The 23893-nt window shown below is 38.0% G+C and overlaps 1 protein-coding gene across 1 annotated transcript in view; it reads left to right on the forward strand.

Moving 5' to 3' along the window:
• TRAPPC3L (trafficking protein particle complex subunit 3L) overlaps nucleotides 1-23893 on the forward strand; it is a 45802-nt gene that overhangs the window by 1298 nt on the left and 20611 nt on the right. Inside the window, exons 2-4 of the mRNA XM_031456205.2 lie at nucleotides 1104-1260; nucleotides 4981-5078; nucleotides 7890-7989. Coding sequence (XP_031312065.1) covers nucleotides 1219-1260; nucleotides 4981-5078; nucleotides 7890-7989 — 240 coding nt within the window. The 5' untranslated portion in view covers nucleotides 1104-1218. The remainder of the gene's footprint in view (nucleotides 1-1103; nucleotides 1261-4980; nucleotides 5079-7889; nucleotides 7990-23893) is intronic.

Consider the following 23893-nt stretch of genomic DNA (forward strand, 5'->3'; position numbering starts at 1 on the left):
CGGTGACAGCGGGCAGGACGTGGTGGCAGTCTTCACTCCAAGGCGAGCAGGGACGTCAGCAGTTACAGGGGGAATTGAGGTCAGGTTGGCTCATTTGTTACCAGGGAAACCAGCAGAGGGACACACCCCTCACGGCCCCTTTCATAAGAGCACTCTCTAGCTGGAGCCTGGGGCGAGTACGTAGGAAGGCCAGTCATGTGAGTAGGTGGAGGTGAAGCAGGCACTGGTCAAGCAGAGGATGTACAGAGATCAAGAGAACAGCCACTTTAAGTGGCCTGACCATACAGTCCTTTACAGGAAGAATTTTCCAGAACACATAGGGCTAATTGACTCAAGCTGCAAGAAATAGGAAGCTGCTTTCTCAAACTGAGTGTTCTGCTTCTGTTTCTGGAACAGGCTTGATCCCCTGCACCCTGCAGTTGTCAAGATGAGAGGGTTTCTTGTTTTAACATTAAGTATCTATACTTCTGCATAAATAAAGATAGCCTTTAATAGCTAACATCTCGGGTACTTTCAAATAAAAGCTAAGGGCTTGCTTGCTTTCTTTGCCAGAATCGTTATGCATTATTAAACTGGAGAACACCCATTTTGAGCAAGAGTTTTATAAGAAAATATCACCACCCAAATTCTGTCATATCTTGAAATTGCTGCTTATGCAAAAAAAGTTACCAGATGTATTTGAATTTTGTAATCACTCAATACAGTGATCTGTGATATCTGTTAGTTAGGGGATAAGGTGATACCCATTGGAATTGTTGATTAGGTTTGAACCCAGGATTCAGTGCCTACAGATTGTTGATCCTATCTCGAATTCACACAACAATCAATTCAAAGACTGAATAATGCTAACATTTAGATCTATCTTGCATTGTGAAGGTTTCTGTTAGTGATTTTAAAACAATGCCTTGGCACGAGAGCAAAACACCACTCCTACACTCCCCTGGGCTAAAGAATGTTCAGTAGCTGGTGCTGCCGTTTTGACTCTCCACTATCAGCTTTTATGCTTCTTGATTAGGACTCGTCCCCACAAGTGAAGCAGCATTTGATTGTTGGCAAGATTCATGGCTGTAAGACAGTCTTATTTATGATTGTTTTCTCTTCAGTTCAGCAAAGAGCAAAAGCAGTTGAGTGCAGAGGTAGCACCCGGTCTCAAAGCAAGGAGAAACTGGCAAACACGAAGGGACAGAGATTGATACACTTCCTTCATCGTCGCATACAATGTCTCGTCCTGCACACAGAAGACCAGAATACCATAAAATAGTAAGTTCTTTCTATAAACATATTCTCAAAGAGATTTTTTTCCCCTGAAGCTGTTTTCTTGAGTGATTTCTGATTTATTTTGAAAGGTGACGTTATTAAATAGACATTTTCAGTGGAGCAGGGGAGTGTTTATTGGAGAGAACCATAAATGACACTTCTGGGGATAGTTACAATGATCTCTTACATACTGAGAGAATAATCGTCTCTTTATATATATTTTAAGGTCCACTTTTCTGACTAATTATGTCTATGCAAGCATCAAATTTTTCTTTTGTCTCTAACAGAAAATAGAAAAAGATTAAGCAATTCTTTGTGTGTTATATTTGTAATTTGTTGTATTTCAAATTTCCAGAAATAGGAAATGAAATGTATAGCAAATATTGATTAAATTAAGCAGGAATATGTTATCCAAAAACTTGGGATTAAAAGATTGCCTCTAAAAACATAGTTCCTAATCTTCAATGTAAGTGATTATTATTGTGATTTGCTACATGCTGTTATACTTTCTGTATATTCCATGTTCAGAGTTATTTTTAAAACTTAATTAGTTGCAGGTTAGATTTGGATAAATATTGTTCTTTAATCTTTTATTACAGTTTAGAGGCATTCAGAAGTTACAGATGTGAAAACTCATCATTAAGTTTAAAGCTCTGTTAATTACTTCAGAAGACTGATGGACATTGCATGAAATTAAGTAATTTCAGACGTGAATACTTAGAATTGTATGACTAACCCATGTGCACCGCAGTTGGGAATGCCTGCAGATGCCCCCTCTGACATTCTGGGCTCTTTATTTATTTTTATGTGGAGCTGTCAAATGCCAAAAAATATTGGACGTAGTTCATATTGCACCTAAAATCACTTGATTTATATATCAGTTAAAACACATTTTTATCCTGGTATATCCAAAACCTCCTAAAATAAATTACTGGTGTTCTCTTTTTCATACGTGAAAATGATTGCTTTTTATTGTTTTTAAAACTATGAGGCTAAATTTTTGTTGACCTTTCTTCTAATCAATCGTGTGGATTTGAGACCCCCTGGACATGCAGTTCAAGGTACGGCCTTTGGCCATGAAGTAGAATAAAGCAGCCTGGCCTTTACGGGCACTGAGCTTGAAACGCAACTGGAAGTAAAATGTAGTTAGTACCCCACCACCACCACCACCAGAGTGAGAGAGAGAAAAGAAAAGAAAATGCTATTATTTCAGTTTAGCCTTAGCTATAAATGGGCACAATGTTGAAGTATGGCACAGAGGTAGGTATAATTTTATCTCCTTTTCTCTCTTTTTCAAATACTTTTTACTGCTAGTGACAATGACCATTATTCTTCTCTCTCTCTCTCTCTCTCTTTTCTTCACCTTTGCTTATTTTTATGCTGTAGCATTGGCACATAAAAGTAATTTATCTTCTCCTGTGGTTCCTTATACATTAGGCAGATATTTCATATAATTAATTTACAGGCATTTCTTGTGATTTATGAGTAGATTCTTGGAAGATTCAAAAAAGAACAGAATTAAAATTGACTACATGATAACCCTTCAGTGCTTTGTTTAACAATTTTTTTGGTTCAAATCACTTGCTTTACATTCCTGGTTTCCTAGTAAGACTATTAATGCTCTCATTATTTTCCCATACCTGAATTGTGTATATTAGTCCTTAATGTAATGTCAAGTAATGTATTTAATGTATATACTGTACACATTTATGACATTTTGATTTATCTTTTTCAAAACAATGTCCATATGTGCCACATACTATTTAGATTCTGTTTACTTAAAATTTATTTAGTTATAATACATAGTCTACCCAATTAAAAAAACATATCTGTCATGACACAAACCCATACATAAGGAAGTGGGTACTAGTGGTATTGGGCCAATTTTAGAAGTATTTATATCAAAATTATGTAACATTTTATAGGAGTCACTTTTGTTAAGTGAACTATTTTATTGGTTTTCTGAGCTATTTCTGCTCATGATTTAAGAAAAAAACAATTAAATACATATTATCAGGCCTTACCTTCCCTCCACCCCGTGTTAGGCTACCCAAGATACCTGGGCCCAGAGGTCAGGACACCTCTTCTAACCTGGAATCCACATTTCATGAGATTACAAGATTAAGCCTAAAATAAGATTATGTTCAACAGTGGTACCCTTCCCTACCCCATCTCCCATTCACCTCTGCTCCAAACAGTGCTCTCTTTTGTGCACCTCGGAAATAGTTGCTGTCAGAGGGAGCCTGCAGTCGCCCTCCACTCTGGCTCTGTCAGTCGCTAGCTGGGCAAGTCACCCACTCCTCCTGAAGCCTCATTTCCTCTTCAGTAGGACAGAGAGCATTGGAACAAATTATCTGTAATGTCCTCTTCTCTTGGTATTCAACATAAGATGCAGAACTGTGAGGCTCTTAAAAGGATTGATTGAGCTTTGCTCTTTCTCTTTTCCATATTTTCAACATATCTATGCTAAACCAGACCTAAATTATCCTCAGTTTTAATTTTCATCTTTAATTCACTCTGAAAATGGACATATTTTGGAGATCCATGTGGAAAGTGCAAATTCTCCTTTTTTCTCTAAGTATAAAGAAAAAACTCACAAATTTGTTGCTATAGTTGGATTCAGCCTGATGGTCTCCTTGGCTGATCTGGAACCCATTAGGAATTTTTTTTTCAATTTTTTTTTTTTTATTGTATTACATATTTTTTTGTTTGTGGGTTTTTCTGAGAGGGAGGTAATTAGGTTTACTTATTTTTTTATTGCTTCTTTTTTTATTGAAGTATAGTCAGTTTACAAAGTTGTGTCAATTTCTGGTGTACAGCATAATGTTTCAGTCATACATATACATACATGTATTCGTTTTCATATTCTTTTTCATTATAGGTTACTACAGATTGAATATAGTTCCCTGTGCTATACAGAAAAAACTTGTTGTTTACCTATGTTATATATAGCAGTTAGTATCTGCAAATCTCTATCTCCCAGTTTATCCCTTCCCACTCACCCCTGGTAACCATAAGTTTGTTTTCTATGTCTTTAAGGCTGTTTCTGTTTTATAAATAAGTTCATTTGTGTGGTGTGTTTTGTTTTGTTTAGATTCCACATATGAGTGATATCATATGGTATGTTTCTTTCTCTTTCTGGCTTACTTCACTTAGAATAATGATCTCCAGGTCCATCCATGTTGCTGCAAATGGATTACTTATTTATTTTTAATGGAGGTACTGGGGATTGAACCCAGGACCTCGTGCATGCTAAACTTGTGCTCTACCACTGATTTATACCCTCCCCCTCATAAGGGATTGTGCAGACTCACGAGACATCTCATGCAATTATTCCTTCCAACTGAAAACATGGTCAGCATATACCAAAGGCCATTCTAGAACAATAAGAATTTATATCAGCAATTAGTATTTTAAAAAACTTCCTCCATAAAAATGCATTGCAAGTTATATAATACAAGCAAATGTGTAGAATGATGTTCTCATGTTAAGAAATTTCACTGCTCTTTGCCTGTGAGCAATGTATCCAAATATGGGTACAGTGTGTTCTCAAAATTGAAAATTGTTGTAGTAATTAGGTGGGGTGGAGTGTGGAAAAAATAAACAGATGATCTCAAAGGTTACTTCCAACTAGATAATTTTGTAAAAAAAAAAAAAAAAAAAAAAGAGCAGTATATTGTTCATCACTTTGCCTATAACATAAAACTATCCCTTTTTCCTCAGAACAAAGATCTCTTTGTCCTCACCTATGGAGCTCTGGTTGCCCAACTCTGTAAGGATTATGAAAAAGATGAAGATGTGAATAAATACTTAGATACAATGTGAGTAAAAGTCTTCCATTCTTGTGGAACATAGTAACATAGTTGTTTCTTAACAACCTCCGTGTGTTGCCCTCCTCTTTCCACTTTTCTTGCTGCATTTCACCAGCTCCTCTTCTATTTCAATGAATCACATCTTAAATTTCTGACAACTGCCATTTGGGTTGCCATAAAATATAAAGTAATACGAGGGGACTTTTATTTCAGGAATGTCAGTCATGCAGTGTTTTCTTTTTCATTAGAAATCATTTCTTTGCTAGTCGCCTATAAGCAAAGGATGTCGTAAAACTGAAGTTGTTCTTTAAACAATATGGTGGATCATCAAATTTGATTCTTTTCGGAGGTCTTCTGTTCTAACACAGTTTCTTCCAATGTAAACACGAGCTTACACAAGCATGGACCATCTCTGGAAGGATATGAAAACAAGAAAAAATACTAATGGTAATTGCCCGAGAAAACCGGGAGGTAGGGGATTATGGGAAGAAGGTAGATTTACTGTTTCCTGCAAAGTGTGTTTATTATTTGAACACTTTTACCATTACTATGCTTTACTTAAAAATATATTAAATGGAGAAACCCGTTCCTTCCTTTTAAAATAAAGCCCATTTTCCTTTATTTATGGATATTTCTCCTGTACAAACTCAGCCTTTAGTTTTCAGAAAAATTGTATGATCATCATATTACCTCCTAAAAATAAAATATTTGCCAGTATATTTTGAATATCTTAATTATGGGTCCTGAAAAGGACTCTAACAGAGCAATACCTGGAAAACTTGTACTAGTTAGAAGATTTGTACCTGTACTAGTTAGACAGGTTGAAGAGAAAATTCAGCTTAGTTAAGCGTTTTATAGCTTTTTAAAAAGTTTCATTGTATTCTCAATTGGAATACAGAAATAAGACAACATTGAGGAAAGCTTGAAAGATTTTTTTTAAAACCCTTGGTTTCCTCTCTATGTTTATCCTTTTTTACTGGAAAGTTATTTTTCATTGTCCTATATTTATTTTTATTTTGGTTCACATACCTTTTTTTTCCTTTTTTTCTTTTTTTTCTTTTTTTTTTTCATTTCTTCTTATCCAGGGGTACTTCCTCAGTTAAACTGTCTGTAACAGTGGGAGCTTCTTAAGCCATTTTATATTTAGGTCACTCTTAAACATATGATAAAGCATTTTCACAAGTTACATTATTTTATTTATGTTAGGTTAAATTTGCATGGCTTTGTGGAACAGCAGCATAAAATGAAAAGAATCATTTATTTGACTAAAAAAAAACCCTTTGGTTAGTTACTTGGGTTCACATTTTAGCGAATACGAATGAAATATTAGGTAAAGAATATATTTTGAGAGGCTGTAGAAAAGCTTTGTCTTAAGAAAAACAATAATTCACATTTGGAGTTCTTTAATAGCTTCTGCTGAGAGCATCTTACATTTTTAATTTGATAGATACAAATCTACTTTGCAGAAACATACCCTTTGACCAAAGCAAGATATGTATGTGTGCGTGTGTATGCATATATATTGCACTGACCACAAAATTCTGCCTTCCCATCACCGTTCCCAGGGGCCGAGCCTACAGATATGCATAATAATTATAAAACACTGGAAACATTTTTTTTTAATCCTGGTGCAACTATTTCTATAAAGTATACGTTCTGTTCTTTAAAAGGCTTTTCAGTGTGAACTTTCTGGCTAGACTCACAAAGTGTCTTTCATGAAAGGCAAGTAAGCTCAATTGAATATTTCCATCCACTCAGAAATATTATTGAATAATCTCATAGATTTAGTAAATTAATAAGCACTCTGACATCCATCGCCCCCCGTTCCCTGGGTCACCAAATATCCCTCCACTCACCACTTTAGACCCTATGAAGCAAATACTGCCCTTCCAAACTGTGGTGTCTTTTATCTTGTTGGGCCTTCTGTTGCTCCATTCAAATTGTTTCACAAGTACATGTAGCTGTGAGATTAAAAGACCAATTTTATGCCAGTGATTTAGCAAAAGCAGTCTTCTTTCTTTTTATTTCCGCCATCAAGGTCTTATTTCCTTGACTAGATTGAAAGTTCTTAGCTGCCTTGTAAAGGTGTCTGCTCCGTTGTGTTGTCACATCTCAATACAATGCTTTCAGAATTGTACTTTGAGTGCTACTCAAGCTGTTTGCTGTGGGGTGGAGCTAACACATAATACAAATACCTCCTCCCAAGTTCCACTGATTCAGTTTCCCTGGAATAAAAAATGAATTTTCTGAACTTCGCTATTTTGTTTTTGTTTTCACCAAACTTCAGCGTTCTAATGGCTGAAACTTGCACTGGCAACAAAAATTGATTTCTCCATTTCCTTCTTTCCCTCTTTCGAGAGCACATCCCAGACATGCCTGCTCTCCTACCATGATAACTATGCCAAGAGGAAAACGAGCATCCAGGTAGCACACCTGTAGTAGACAACAAGTTAGCCAGAACCTCATTCTGTTTCTGACAACAGCTAATGATGAGAAAGTTAGTTGCCAATGGGAAGCACAAGGCTACAAACACCTATCTCCTTTAACTTTAATTTACATTGTCAAGTTTGGGCCAGCCTTGACTCCTCAGACGTTTTCTGCTTGCAGGAGACTAGTTAATATTTCCTGTGTGGGTTGTTCTCTGCTTCTGTGGTCTGTGGGACACATAACAAGTGCCAAGTCTCCACTTGAATTTTCAAGTTAGGTTTACTTTGTCATTTGTTTGTGCAAGTGCTAAACAGATGAATCCATTCTTAAACAGTGATAGACTTTACTGATTACTCACATATTTTCAGAGCACACTCTTTCCTTCCTTTGCAGGGGATACGGTATTGGAACACGGCTGATAGAAGACTTTCTGGCTCGGTCATGTGTGAGAAGATGCCATAGTTATTCAGAAATTACAGACATAATTGCCCAGGTAAATGCACTTTTAGCTCTGGCAATATGTTTCAGAAATCTCTGATTTGTCCTGAGTTTGGTGGTTTTCTGCTCTGATTGAACAAGTTCCATCTGTATTTGTTTTTAGGTGCTAAGACAGGAGATTCTGAATGAAAAGCATTTTATTTCAGCCCAGAGATAAAGCTACTGTGAACAGAGATAAATGCTTCCAAGCTTTTAAATGTCTACTGATTTTTCTGACCACATGGTGTGTGTGGAATGTATGTCCCACCCTGGGAAAAATGTTTTGAGAAGGCAAACAGAAGGGGTTATGAGACAACCTTGTAACATGCATACCCCAAACCAATTTCTTTGTATCATTATTTCTAGCTCATGAAAGGAGGTAATCTTTGGTTATCTCAGAGAATATTGTTGTAGCCATTTCATTCCTGGAGCAATGTTTTCCCCAGAGAAGAGTTAAGCTTCCTGTAACTATCTGTGCTCTAAGAACTTTCACAGCTCTTACATGAGAGAAGCAACTTTGAATCATCCAGCACCAGCTTGAATTTCTTAGATATAAGATAAGATTGGGAAATGCATCTTTAGGTGGAATTCATTTAACCTGCTTACCTGTGGTTATTAACCTAGTGTTGTTCATTTGTGGGAAACCTAAGAGGCATGCATGACCATGAGATATTTATGGGGTCCAGTATACTGCCTCCAGCCTCTCACAACTGACCAGTTAAGCCAGTCTCATTCTTCTTTTCTCTCCTGATCTTCAATATTATTATACATTGAAATACTGACCCTTCCCATGCACTATGTAGAACTATTACTACATAATGCCTTATGATTCTAAATGCAGTTGTACATATTTTTTGTCTTTCATTCTTACAGTAGCTCTGTGAATTAGGCAGAGTAAGAGTTATTGTTCCCATTTTCCAGATAAGAAAACCGAGTCCCAGAAAGAATATGATAAAAGTTGAATACTATGGGGAAGGAAATTTTGTACATTCAAAAATGCAATCCAAGTGAAAGATTTTTCTCACTTATTGTTATTATTAATTTTGATATTTCATGGCTAGTGAATCATGTAGTTGAGAGTGAAATCCAGGTCTTCCAGTCCTAGTGTAATAAGTTTACTACATCATAAACAAGTTTAAAAATTCTCTTTCCATCTTTAATGTAACTAAGGAGTATATTCTTGTATACAGATATAGAATATAACTGAGATTCTGAAGCAGTAGTTTGAAAAATGAAATAATTTTTCACTAAACTAATTCTATGGGCAATACTACAAGAATAATCTTTGTTTTAATGGGAAGCAAATGTTTGAAGTATACAAATGTAGGTGGTTGTGTTAAAATGCCATTGGGATTTTGATAAAGATTGTACTGCATCAGTATATCACTTTGAGTGGTATGGACATTTTAACAATAAGTCTTCCAATTCATGAATATGGAATGACATGCTATTTTTTTCATATCTTATTTCATTTCTTTCATCAGCATTTTGTAGTTTTCAGTATACAAGCCTTTCACCTCCTTAGTTAAGTTTATTCCTCGGAATGTTATCCATTTTTGATGCTCTTGTAAATGGAATTGTTCGGGAGTTTTGGTGGGGAAGGGAGTAGTTCACTGTTAGTGTAAAGAAACACTACTGATTTTGTATTCTGACTTCGTGTCCTGCAAGATTGCTGAAATCATTTATCAGTTCTAACAGTGTGTGTGCGTGTGTGTGAGCGCGAGCACACGCGTGTGTGTATTCTTTAGGGTTTTCCATATCTAAGATCACATCATGTGCGAAAAGAGAGAATTGTGCTTCTTCCTTTCCAGTTCGGATGGGTTTTCTTTTTCTTGCCTAATTGCTCTGGCCTGGACTCCCAGCACTATGTTGAGTAGAAGTGACGAGGGTAGGCATTCTTACCTGCTCCTGATCTTAGAGGACAGCTTCACCACTGAGTCTGTCAATGGGGAAAGGATAGTCTCATCAACAAATGGTGCTAAGAAAATATGCAAAAGAATGGACTTGGACCCTTGTCTCACGCCAGACACAAAAATCAACTCAAATGGATTAAAAACTTAAACATTAGACCCCAAACTGTAGGGGGAAAGCTTCATGACATTGGTCTTGGCAGTGATTTCATAGATACGACACCAAAAGCACAGGCAACAAAAATAAAATAAACAAATGAGATTGCAACAAAATAGAATGCATCTGCACAATAAACAACAGAGTGAAAAGGCAACCTATTGAATGGGAGAAAACATCTGCAAACCATTGATCTGATAAGGAGTTAATCTCCAAAATATATAAGGAACCCTATAACTCTATTTAAGGAAAAACTAATAACCTGATTAAGAAATAGGTTAAGAGTTTGAATAGACATTTCTCCAAAGAAGAAATACAAATGGCCAACAGATATATGAAAAAATGCTCAAAGTCACTAATCATCAGGGAAATGCTAACCAAAACCACAATAAGATGTCACCTCACAATTTTCAATGTGGCCATTAGAAAAAAACAGAATTGTTGCTGGGGAAATGGAGAAATGGAATCCCACTGCTGGTGGGATTGTAAATTGGTGCAGCCACTGCGGAAAAGAGTCAGGAAGTTCCTCAAAAAGTTAAAAATAGAATTACCATATGATCTACCAATCCCACTTATGGATATTTATCCAAAAGAAAATCAGGATCTTGAGAAGATATAAGCACTCCTATATATTCAACATAGCACTGTTCACTGTAGCCAAGATGTGAAAACAACCTGAAACTTAGTCAACAGATGACTAGATAAAGAAAACGTGGTCTACACATACAATGGCATATTACCCAGTCTTTAAAAAGAAGGAAATCCTGCAATAGGCAACAACATGGTTGAAGCCAGTCACAGAATGACAAATACTGCACGATTCCACCCATGTGAGGTACTTAAAATAGTCAGATTCAGAGACTCACAGAGTGGAATGACGGTTGCCAAGGCCTGGGTGGGGAGGGGACATGGAAAGTTACTAATCAGCAGGCATAAAGTTTCAGTCCAGCAAGGTGAATGGGCCCTGGAGGTTTATGGTACAGCAGTGTCCCTATAGTTAACAATAATGTACACTTAAAAATGTGTCAGAAGGGTAGATCTTATGCTACTTATCACAATAAAAAGAAGCTTTAAAGAAACAGGTCTGCTTGGTGTAAAGAACATGTTACAGCGAACACTTTCCAAAAATCTTTTTTTCTAAAGTTTTCGTATCGTTTTTGACTTTTCTGATGTCATGTGAATTGTCTGCTCCTCCTATTGTCCGTGAACAGGGAAAAGACCCAGATCCACTCACACTCTTATGCAAGACTTTTCTTACTGGTGAAGAGAACATTCTGTCACCCTCGCCCTTCTCTTGGGCAGAGGGGTTGTCTCGCTGGCCTTTGCACTTTCCTTCAAAGGCCTGACTGCTTCCCTCTTAAGCATTTTCACTTCTGCAGCAAAATGATGTCACCCAGTTCAGGAGCAATTTCACACAGATGACAGGTCAGACTCTAGTTACACACTCACCCACTAACGCTTTGCTTATAATTAGTAGCTTTCATTAGAAGGTCTGGCCTTCGGCGGCATTATGTCATTAATGCCTGTAAACTCTCCTCAGAGGACGCAGGTGTATAATGAACCAGAGCTGTATGTTGTGGAGAAGTGGGGCAAGGCCAGAGGAAGTTTGCAGAGTCACACGCTGCGCGAGGAGCACAGCAGAATCAGGACAGACCCCCACGGTGTGACTTTTGTTTGGCTGACCTCTCAGACCACGCACTTACACAGAACACCATTACCATCCTTCCCCGGTGCCTACTGTATACCTACATACCGTGGCTTCCACAGAACTCATGATCACTGTCCTGGTTCGAGAAGGAAAGAGAGGGAAACAGAGAAAGAGGATGTATCTGAAAGGGGCTGACTAGATGAGGGAACATATGCCCATCTGAGTGAAGTGACTCCCAAGGGCTCGCCAGTGAAAGACTGCGGGAGGAACAGGTCTCCTGACTTTATGCCCTGCCTACCCTCCTCTGCCTCTGAAAGGGTTCAGCTATGTGACTTCAGGCATTAATAACATTCCCCTCTCTCTTGTTATCCTCATTTTGCCTTTTCCAAAAGGCAGACAGACGGTCACTCTATCACTAGGCTTAAAACAAATTCTTTTGACAGGCTTTGGACCTGAAATTGTGCCATCTACTGGGATGAAAAGCAACCTCACTCATCCAATAAATATTTGCCAGCTTTACATTTTACACAAAAAAAAAGAGATAGGCTATTTCTAAAGTCATCTTCCTGCAACATTAAAATGTATCCATTTTTAAATGTGATTCTGTCATATACAAGTCTACTTTTTGTGGTTATTGACTCAAAGCACAACTTCAGATTTTAAATAAGACATTTTATACAGATTGTCAGCAGCATCATAACATGATATGTTGCAGCATATGGTATTTAGAAACGTGAGTAATACAGCGCCTTTCTTCAGAAAAGCTCAAAGTAGTTCCCACCTATTATCTATTTTTCCATTACCAGAGCCCTGTGAAGTGAAAAGGGCATCTGTCATTAACCCCATTTTACTGATGATGTCAATGAGATTTAGATGATGTCACCACACATAGTAGAAAGTCAAGTTAGAATTTAACTCTTCTCACCTTATTCCAGTGCTTTTTCCAAAAATTGTTTTTTAAAAATATACCTTTGAAGATTTTCTCCTATTATAATCATTGTTCTGATCAAAAATGAGAATGTGGATTTTGCAGTACAGTTACCATAGCTGATTTTAATTGTAGTAATGAAATATTAGAGAGTTGAACTGTAACTTAACAGGCATAAATCTCTTTATTTATTATAAGAGCAAGTAGAAAATACAATCGTACTTCTCTCTGGTCTAAGGTCTAAAAAAACAACCTCCTTAGTTACACAAAAATATATTTCTTGGTTTCCAAACACATTTATGATAAAAGTTTTATTATTAGGAGAAGCTAATTAGAGCTAAACTTGATCATTTAAATCAAGATTATCCAAAAGGGTAGGCTTGACAAGAAGTATTATAATGTTACCTTTTAAAAGTAATTTAAACAGGAGAAGCTCTGATCCTCATCAGATTCAGAGCAATAGTCTAATCAAGTCTAATGTAGTAGAGATTAAAATCTGAGTCCACATGCTGCTCAGCCACATTCCTGGTGTGTGACCCTGAGCAAGTCATTTAGCCTGTCCAAACCTCGATTACCTTATCTGCCAAATGAGACCTCTTTCACTGGTAGTTCTGATTTTCAGGTGTTGCTTTCCCGAGCTAAACTCTGGACACAGAGCTATAATCGTAAATAGCTCAGTGTGTTGGTTGTATCTTCCAAAGCATCCCTTAGAGCAGCCATTCCTGCCAGTTACTGACAGTGTTTACAACTGCTTGGTTGGGTACAAGCTCTGTTCATCAAAGCTGGGAAAGCTTTTTACCATCAGGTCAATGTCATTATGATGGTTGCTCCAAGGGGTAGACAGGAAATTTATCAGTTTTCAGTATAAACATCAGATCATTGGTGCTGTCACTAGAACGTGAAGTTTTTAAACAGAGAAAAATATGATATAAAATACATTAAAAACAGAAAAAAAAAAACCCTAAAACTTGAAATTCTGATTCTTAGGTTAAAAAATTAGAACCCAATATATTGTGCTTGTTGGAAATTCTGGAAAGCAAAAATGAGATCTTTTCCTTTTAACAGAATAAGTTGAAATTTTACTATAATTAAATGATGTGAGCAATGATTTTTTTCCTGGTGAGTGATATAAAATCAATGAAATAATTGAAAGAAAATGTTCATAGGAGACAATATAAATGAAGATGTCTAAAAGCAGGGAAGAAAATCTAAATGGAGGATGTTATAAACATAAATTCCAAGGCAAAAGATTTAGGAATATAATCCAGAGAGGAATCTAAATGGCAGAGGGATTTTTTCCCAAGTAATAAATCATTTTTATTTCAATAAAGTGGTCTGTTTAAGATTAGGGTTGAGTCTGTACAGGATTCCAGCAAATTACATTTGCTGGTCATGTTTCTTTTATCCTGCTTCTGATCTGAATTCACAAAGCTGCCAAGGCTGATTCTACTCAAGTAATTCAAATATTTTGAAGCCTAACACTCCGGAGTCACTTTAGAATGGTGGCAACTCCACAGCCATAGAATTGCAATTTCCAATACAGATCTGTACACAGAAGCACTGATTTAATTTTTCAGCAGGGACATCCAAATCTAACTTTATTAGACATTTTCTGAGGGGTGTGCCACAGCTTAGAAGGTGAATTAGTGAGGGGCTAGTCAGGAGACAGAAACCACATAATCATTCCAACAAGAAAGGTTTAATATAGAACATTATTAATTATTTACAAGGCACAGGCTACTAAGAAAGGAAAAATGTGCTAAAGAATACCGTAGTGCTGAGAGAGAATACCCAAAGGAGGAACACATTTTGAAGCGGGCCCTCTTCCCAGGGCTGGAGTTCAAGTATCTTCGGAGACCTATGCTTGTAGCCCATGGATGGGAGAAAAGGCCTCTTGGTTGCCAGGCTGAGACTGGTGGGCAGGGAATTAAGGATCAAAACCGTAAACAGGAAACCCGCACGGGGGTATAAGTGGGCCGAGGCTGGCAGTGAGGGAACCATGGGCTGGAACCAGCCAGCTGGGAAGTGAGTGCCACTGGGTGTCCCATGCACTGCCAGCCACCATATCCGACAGGAGAAAACCAAGGAAGAGAAGTCCCTTCTTTCAGCTGTGTCCCTACACCAACTTCTCCTGGCAAAGGAGCCATGTGTGTAAGGTCTACCTCCAGCATCACAAGCCAGGCAATGAAGAGTGGGTTTGGAGCTGAGAGGCAATAATCCAACAACCAGCACAGAGGCATGAGCCACTGTGACTGCTCCTTGCATTTCTAGGGCCACTTTTTACTTCCATGGCCTTACGTTTGACCCCACCCAAACTGCTTGCCCACACAGGAACTAGTCTTGCCTCTAAGTGCAGCTTAGCAGGGTGGGACCAACATCCTGCAACTGAAATGCAGAATAGACTGAAACCACAATTTTCTATATGAAAACTTTTCTTCTGAAGTAAAGACTTCCTGTTGAACACTGAAATTTATGAAATATAGCCACTGCTTCTTTTGTTTGGTTGGTTGGTTTTTGTTTGGTTTTTTATTTTATTTTTTTATTGAAGTATAGTTGATTTACAATGTTAGTTTCAGGTATACAACAAAGCAGTTCAGTTACACACATACGTACATATGTATTTTTTCTTTTCAGATTCTTTTCCACTATATGGTATTACAAGAAATTGAATATAGTTCCCTGAACACTGTTTTTTTTCCTATGAATTTCTCTTTAACAAAATATATGTTCTCTCCCACACAACTATTAAATCTACTCTATTTTATTACTATCATTAAGTGCTACTAAATGACATTGTGGGCCAAAAACCCTGGAATACAGCTGGCCAATAACTTACGCTTGCTTCTCTGGAAGTCCAAGGAAGGGAGACGCAAGACACAAAGGCAGATAGAGCATCAGCTGCCACCCAGTGAAAGGTATAGCAGGTTCTTGAGGCTGACTCCTTTGCTGTATAAGCATCTCATAGGTCTTACAGAAACCAGGTTCGTTTTCTGGAATGTCCATAGGTCTTCATGGGCCAAAAGGTGACACGTACTTTGCATTGCTGGAGGCAGGACTTGCAGAGTCAAAATGAGTAAGTGAACATAGCAGGACAATCTTAGAAAGGTAAGGGAACTCATGATCAACCTTACTGAGAACATCTTTATTATGAAAATAGAGCAACGTAAGTCCGCATTTTAGTTGAGTGTTTCAGTCACTCTGAGACATACAACACATACAATGCGTTTTGTGCCTGTTGCTCTTCCAAGAATTTGCTGCTGACCAGCTTCTTTTGTATGTATTTCTATCCTCCATCCATGTGAAGCAAAAATGTTTTAAGAAGAACGGAAATAATATAAAATTTTCTCGAGTTACAAAAATACACATAAAATTTGACTTAATACTTTCTTGTATTATCCAGTGAAGTTATAGTTCATTTCTGGGAAGTATCATTTTCCTGTGAAGTTATAGTCCAGTTCTGGGAAATTTCATCTCCCCATCACGTCTGTAAGCTTTTCAAAGGGAGGAACAATTTCAGGCATTCCTGGGGTTTGGCCCACCGTGCCACGACAAACCAGCACATTGTAGACATTCATTAAACATTGTTGAAGTGAATTTAGAAAATATTTGAAGATTTTTAAACATGACACACTGTCGCTCCTCCTGTTCTGTCCAGAAGAGGGCAGTGATCCACACTCATCTCCAAAGCAAAGACTCCTACCCCTTCCCCTCTCACCTCATTCTCACTACCTGCAAAATCCCCTTATTTCAAGCAATATTTACTACAGTGAAAAATCCAATGCTCCAAAAGTGTCCGGTTGCTCACAATAACAAATCAGCAATAACAAGATTTGAACTACAATAGGACCCTGGACAGGAAAATAACTGACCATCATTAAATAATAGACAGTGAACTCATCTTTATAATTTTATTGAAACGTTTATTTTTTTCCATGACTTATATGAGTGTAGACAGTGTCAGGAGAAGAGGAAGATTCATTCTTGCTACACTGATGTCAACTCTGATTACAAAATGCAAACGTTAAATAGATAATCAAATCATCAAATATTATATTTCACTTAACTTACTTAGTGGGCACATATCTCTTCCAGTTTATTATGAGGGCAAATAGAAAATACAATTGTACCTTTCTCTGGTCTGAGATCTAAAGAACATCTCCTTAGTTACACAAAAATATATCTCATGCTTTCCAAACACACTTATGGTAAGTTTTATTATTAAGAGAAGCTAGAGACAAACTTGATTGTTTAAATGTCATTTTTATTTATTATGGAAAATATGTGAAATGTATCCTGAAACTTCCCATGGAGCCAAATTGTGTTAGGTAGACTCCTTTATGTTGCTCGCATTTGGATTATGCAGGTCAAAGGGGTTTATTGTAAGGACTTTCTGGGACACAACAGCTGGACCTCACGGAAGAACAGAAATTCACTGCATCTTGTAATCCCAGCAGGTGACATTTATGGTTCGTTACTTCTGTCTTGGGCCACTTTGGTGACTCAACCACTCTCTGATTATCATGCTCTTACAGCTACGTACTAATAGCTTTCTTCTCTTTATCTTCTCTTCACCTCAGTAATTCTGCTGCCTCCCAGTTTTTGCTGCCTTGTGATTTCTGCTTACTGTCTTTTCTCCAGGTATTTTTTTGTCTTCTGCCCAATCACCCAAACTGTGACTCTCTCTGTGTGTCTCATATTCATATTCCCAAAAAGAGAGTCTGTAGCCTGTGCAGTCAATCCCTACCCCTCCTCTGGGTAGAGCTTTCATGCTAAGCTACTTCCAGGCCCATAGCCAGACTATGGACTGACCATCTATGCTCTCAGATGCCCATCCTAGTCCATTACCTGTGGCCAAACAACAGGGTAATGAGACACAGAGCATGGCCATCATAGGGAACCCCTCAGGAAGAGGATTTGGGTATGAAAAACATCCTGAGATTTCCCAAACTGGGTAAAATAATTGGCAAAGACTTTGTTCTTCCTTTCTAGGAAATTAGTAGCAGTATTTTATTTTTGGCATGACTTTTTTTTATTGAAGTATAGTTGATTTACAATGTTGTGTTAATTTCTGGTGTACAGCATAGTGATTCACGTACACACATGTATATTCTTTTTCTAATTCTTTTCTATTGTAACTTGTTGTAAGATATTGCAGCTGGTTCTCTGTGCTGTACAGTAGGTCCTTGTTGTCTATTTTTTATATAGTAGTTAGTATCAGTAGCAGTAATTGATAGGCCTTACTTTACCCATGAAACTTCTGCTCACTTTATTCATCTTACTGACGCTGGTGTTTGTTTTCCTGTGGTCCAGAGGCTAAAATCCCTGTACAGAATAGTGTAGCTGGCTCCGTTTAGCATGCTAACTATAAGGTATTGAAGTAGAGAATTATCATTGTTACGCATTTTGCAGGTAATAATCAAGTAAGCAAACCTTTCCAAAAAGCAGATGTTTCCCCTAGGAAGCAGTCCAAGTGAAACTGCATTGTTGGTTGAAAGTAAACATCTTAGACCATTAGCCAGAGTTGGGCAGACATTTCTCAGAACAGGAAAGTCAGAGGGATGTTTTGGTAGAAGGGAGATAACCAAATTCTCCTAAGAAAAATGATGTTGTACTACAACAGATAATATTGTTTTTCTTTTGAATTTCTTACAAAGGAACCAATCATAAAAGTTTGTTATAAAAAGAAAAAACAAGTTTGTTTGGGTCCTCTAATCCTATGGGACTTTTGTTTCTCTTTTTCTAAATCTTTTGCAGTTCTTTCTCTTGGCATTTTGTGTTTTTTCAGAGAATGTTACCAGAGATGACCTGATTTTTTTTTTTTATGTGAATAGGAAAACAGCCCAGGTGAAATGAACTTGAACCACTTTTCAAGTCACAGACATCACTGTATCTTAGGGGTTTTGTTTTGTTTTCTTTTTTCTTAAGAACAAGACAAAGCAAACAGTTTTGTTCCTTATGCTTCTGTGTTTACTTTCTCTCCTTTTTTTTCTGATTCTCAGTGTCTCACCGTGCACATTTTTAAAAGAGATACTTTCCCTAGAAGTCACCATATTTCACAGTTGTGAGCATAAGCCTAAATAGACTGCACCCAGTACCACGCACGACTCGCAGACTGTGTTGACGTCATAATTGGCGCACAAAATGGGGATGCTTTTTTCTGTTCTTTGAACATTTTTTTTCTTGTACCAGGATGAAAATTTAAATCAATTTTAAAGTTGCCTCCATTCCCACACCCTCCCCCGACAGCGCGCACACACCCACCCACACCCACACCCACACCTTCCTCTTATGCACAACTTACTTTAAGGGGAAGCCCAAGAAATGCAGACCGAACGGCATAAAACGGAGGGAGACTTGGGACATTTTTATTGCTGGGCAATGCTTGCCCTTTGCTGAAATCTCTCCCTACGGTGGAGGACTGGTTTTTTGCTGTGATGTTCCTCTCAAAAGGTAGCTCGTTCGTGGTGCCTTCACCGCCTCGGGGCTGGGAGCACACGACGACCCCCGCCGAGTGGGCCGCAGCACCAGATGGTAATATGCCCTGGCTCAGCCTCCCCGTTCTGTGCTCCCCCCACACACACTAGTGGAGACCAACATCCACTCAGCTGAAGTCTACTCCGCCTCAGGCAACTCAAAGCTGTATCAAGATAACCTGCCAGGAATCCCCACACTGCGGGGTGGGAAGGGGGAGAGGGTGCAGGGTGGCTCCCACTCATTTCCCCTCCATTAGACAGCCGACTGCTGTGACTCTGTTAGTTACAAAGACCACCCCGCCCCCATCCTAAAATGTTTAGGCATCTTGCCACTGTTTTACATTAGAATAATTCGTGAACAGATGTTTGAGACTCTACCATTATGGTACGGGCTTCCCACCCGCACCCAAAAGGTTGAAGTGGGAAACAGGTCCTGGAATGGTAGAGCCGTTAAGAGTCTAGGTTGCATTTGGGAGCCAGGCATTCCACACTTGTGACCCGTGTAGGGAGCTGAAAGGGTGGAGCGAAGCCAAGTGGCACGCTCGGCGTTAATCCGAAGAGTCTGGGCAGACCCGGAGGGTCAGGTTCACAACCAGCCGGGTGGCGACTGGAGACCAGGTCAGAGAGCGGTTGTCAGCGCAGAGCAGGCAGGGGCGAGTCCCAGGGCTGAAGCACCGTCCGGACCTCATTGCCAGCATCTTCCTAGGATCACTGCCTCCTTTCATCCTTCAACCAAACAGTGGAGGCTAATCAGATTAAGCCTAAATAGAACACCTTTCTTCACTATTACTATTTTTCAAAGCCTAACTCACAGTTTAGTGGTAGGGGCCCGTTGAATTGCCTGACTTTTTCCAACGTATGATATTAAAATAAGTGGGAGCCCTTGATAGACAGGGACTGAATTCCACAGAAGTCGCAGCACAGCACCACACAGCATTCCTGAGGAGGCTGGCCTCACAGTTAGCTGAATGTCAGGCCATTTTCCTACTTATTAACATTTTTAAGCAGGGAAGATGGGAGTGGAAAAAAATAGAAAGAAAAACCCCTTTATAGTCTGAAAGTTCACAATATTTAAAAAAAATTATGAATATTACCAGTAAAAGGAGCACATAAAATTTTTTCAAAATTCTTATTATTTGATGCAGAAATATGACAGACAAATTATTTAAAATGAGAAACTTGTTTAAACAAACAACCAATTAGGCTTAATTCTCCCCTCTGAGTAGACAAGAACGGCCTTATATAAACACCCACAAGTTTGATCTATTCCCCTTTGTACCTCTGGGAGGGGTGAAAGAAGAGAAGTAGAGGAAGTTTTCTTTTGTGGAAAAGCTTGTGTGCATAACCACAAGTCTGTGGCTTCTGCAGACTAACTAGGTACAACCCAGAAGACCACACCAATTACTTAGGGCAGATTTACAGTAGAAAGGTAAGGCACCTGCAGGAAAGTTACCCTTAAACGTTTATTATGACTCCATTTGTGTAACATTTTTCTTTAGTCACAGAGAAAAATACCTCTTAAGGCTCAATTTTCAGTAAATTCTGCAAGTTATCTCCCCTTACCTAAGAATGCCCATCTTCCACTTCTGCTTATGACCAGGTCTTACAGGAAATCTGGCTTTATCTAGGCGTCTCATTTCCTCAGCACTATTACCAAAGATGTTCCAGGAGAATATTTCAACCTTCCAGATATCTCAGTACATGAAAATCTAGGCTGTCCTAAGTTTCCATTGGAGATTCTTGGTTTTATTTCTATTGCTTAACTTATTTGGATGACGTGCACGAGAGACTGACTTATGAAACAATCCTAAGTGTGTGGATTGAAAATAGCAATACTGTTGGGAGCATTTTGTTCATTTAACTATTTACAATGAAATTCCTTACCAGGAGATGAAAACTGTTGAGGAAGTATTCTGAGAAACAAAATCCCAAAGGGTAAAGCAAGATCTGTCAGTGCCTAAGGATTCAGAGACACTGGGAAGCCCAGCCACGCTCTGGGTCATCCCTGCTTAGTGTGACTCTTAGTTGGTGTTAGAAGTAGGATCTTGTCCAGACTGGCTCTGACCTCTCAGTGATGCCCCAGGGTAATGGTTGTCAATCCTTACTGCTCCATAGAATCACTCACAGCTTTCCCCCTACAAAATCCTGATGCCCATGCCCCCATTTTGACCAGTTAAATCGTAGTCTCTGGGAATAAGGCCCAGGCATCAGAACTTTTTAAATGCTGCCCAGGCAATCTTAATGAGCATCACTCCTTTAGAGCAAGGGTTTTGTGTTCCTTGATGCTCTCAGGTGATGGCTGTAGGCACGATGTGGCATGTGAGAGCTGCTACTCCCAGTCCCTGAGTCCAATTCTTCCAGAATTACCACTTATTTTATCTCCTTTAAGTGTTTCAAATAAAATAAAATGTCATTGAAAAAAAAAGTGGAAAGAGTGGAGAGATATAATCAAGGAAAGTCTTGATTGAAACAAAACTCACCAGTGGTTGGGAAAACTAGCTTATGTCTTGGGGGGAAGGTAGGGAGAGAAGCTGTGTCTTCTAGGACCTCCACTCCAAAGAACATGGAAATTGATCAAACACTAGTTTGTAACTGTATATTTGTAACCATATATTTCTTTAACTGCTTTACTTCATACACAGGGTCAGTGAAACCCATTCATAGTTAGTCAGCTGTTTAAGGAAGCAAGGCTTTTTAAAAGCATTAATTACTAGCCCTCATGTGTCCTTCCACGGCACAAATACCAACAAAACCTCCAGGAGAAATCGTCTCAATCCCACCAGCAGTCATTACTGCAGAACACATCCCTTTATGTTAAAAATCTAAGAATCAAATATTGTTACAGTGCAACCAGTACTCATTTTATAGATTATGTGCTCTGCCAAAGGATGTGTATATTTTGATGTATTGTTCTTAAGCAAAATCATTCATTATCATCTGAGTTGATACTTTATCCTACTTTTGAAATGCTCTAGATAATGTGATTAGGTGAATTAATTCATTTTCCCCAGTTTAAATTCAGTTTTCATTACAATTTAAAACTTTCAAAGATTTTTCTCTGGCATTGGTATGACTGTAGGGCCAGGAAATCTGAAACTACGAAATGATGGCTGGTCAAAAAGAAAGAGGTACTCTAGAAGATATAAAAGTTAAAGTTTAGCGATTATTCTGTCTTTTCTGAACTTTCCACTGCTGAAAATTTCTTCTTTATCAGTTGTCATTTTTAACTAAGGAAATAAAATAAGAAGTGGATCTCATTGATACAGTAAACTAGAAGCACAGTTTGAACATAACTGTCTCAAATATCTAGAAACCAAAGGTGAAAAAGCTGTGCAGAAAGGAAGAGAGGCCAGGGGCTCAGACAGAGGCCAGAAAGCTTGGAGACAGACATCAACTCCCTGGAGTGCACCACGAAGCCAGCTCACTGGGAATTCATGTGCCACTGGCCTTGAGATTTAGGATAACAGAACTGAAAGAAACTCTGACATGTACTAATCCAACACTCTAATAGTACAAATGAGGAAACTTTTTTAAAGATTAAATGAACACTTGAGGATACACCAACCTGAGGCAGCAATTATGTCCAGATTTAAGCTCTATCTCTTACCTGTGGCTTAACTTTTTTGAAATTTAGTGTTATTCATAAAAATGGAAACAATAATACCCCCTTCCCAGTATGCTTGTGAGTATGCTTGTGAGATTTTAAATGTAAATCATGTGCAAAGTATCCAGCACATAATAGTTTGTTAATAAATTTTAATATTGTCTATCATCTTTACTGGAGTAGCAAAATTTAGCATATGATCTCTCTTATAGCTAGACAAACATTTTTTCTGCAGAGCTCAATTTTAACAAACTGAACATTGAAAATATTATTTGAAGCTGCCTAAAAGCAGGGGTTTTTTCCAGACTCAAATAAAACATTTTATATTTGTTTTTTTAATTGAAGTATAGTTGATTTACAATGTTGTGTTAGTTTCAGGTGTACAGCAAAGTGATTCAGTTATACATATGTATACAGTCATACATTTATATATTCTTTTTCAGATTATTTTCTATTATATGTTATTATAAGATATTAAATATAGTTCCCTATTTATATTTAGTGCTATATACAGTAAGTTCTTGTCATTTATCTATTTTATATATAGTAGAGTATAAATGTTAATCTCAAACTCCTAATTTATCTCTCCTCCCTGCTTTGGTAACCATAGTTTGTTTCTATGTCTGTGAGTCTATTTCTGGTTTGTAAATAAGGTCATTTTTTAGATATCACATATAAGTGATACCATATGATATTTGTCTTTCTCTCTCTGACTTACTTCATTTAATATGATCATCTCTAGGTCCATCCATGTTGCTGCAAATGGCATTATTTCATTCTTTTTAATGACTGAGTAGTATTCCATCATGTGTGTCTGTGTGTGTGTGTGTGTGTGTGTGTGTGTGTGTGTGTGTACACCACATCTTCCTTATCCATTCATCTGTCGATGGACATTTAAGTTGCTTCTGTGACATTTTATATTTTTAATAAAAATATTCCAAACTCCAAAACGGATTAAACTAACCTAATGCTCTTGACCAAAATCCTAGTCAAGTAGCTATAAGTACAAAGGCCCTGGCACTTGCCTCACCTCCAAGTAGCAGCGGCCTCCTCCTGAGGTTACTCTCCATGCTCAAGTCCAGCCTCAGTAGCTCAGCTTGCCCTTTTGCCTCTCCTCAAACCTCACAGTGTCCCAGCACACATTTTGTACTTCATTAACATTTAGTTAGAATCCAATGCTATAAATGATTAAACTGGAGC

Source organism: Camelus dromedarius, chromosome 6 (genome assembly GCF_036321535.1).
Source record: "Camelus dromedarius isolate mCamDro1 chromosome 6, mCamDro1.pat, whole genome shotgun sequence".
NCBI lineage: Eukaryota > Metazoa > Chordata > Mammalia > Artiodactyla > Camelidae > Camelus > Camelus dromedarius.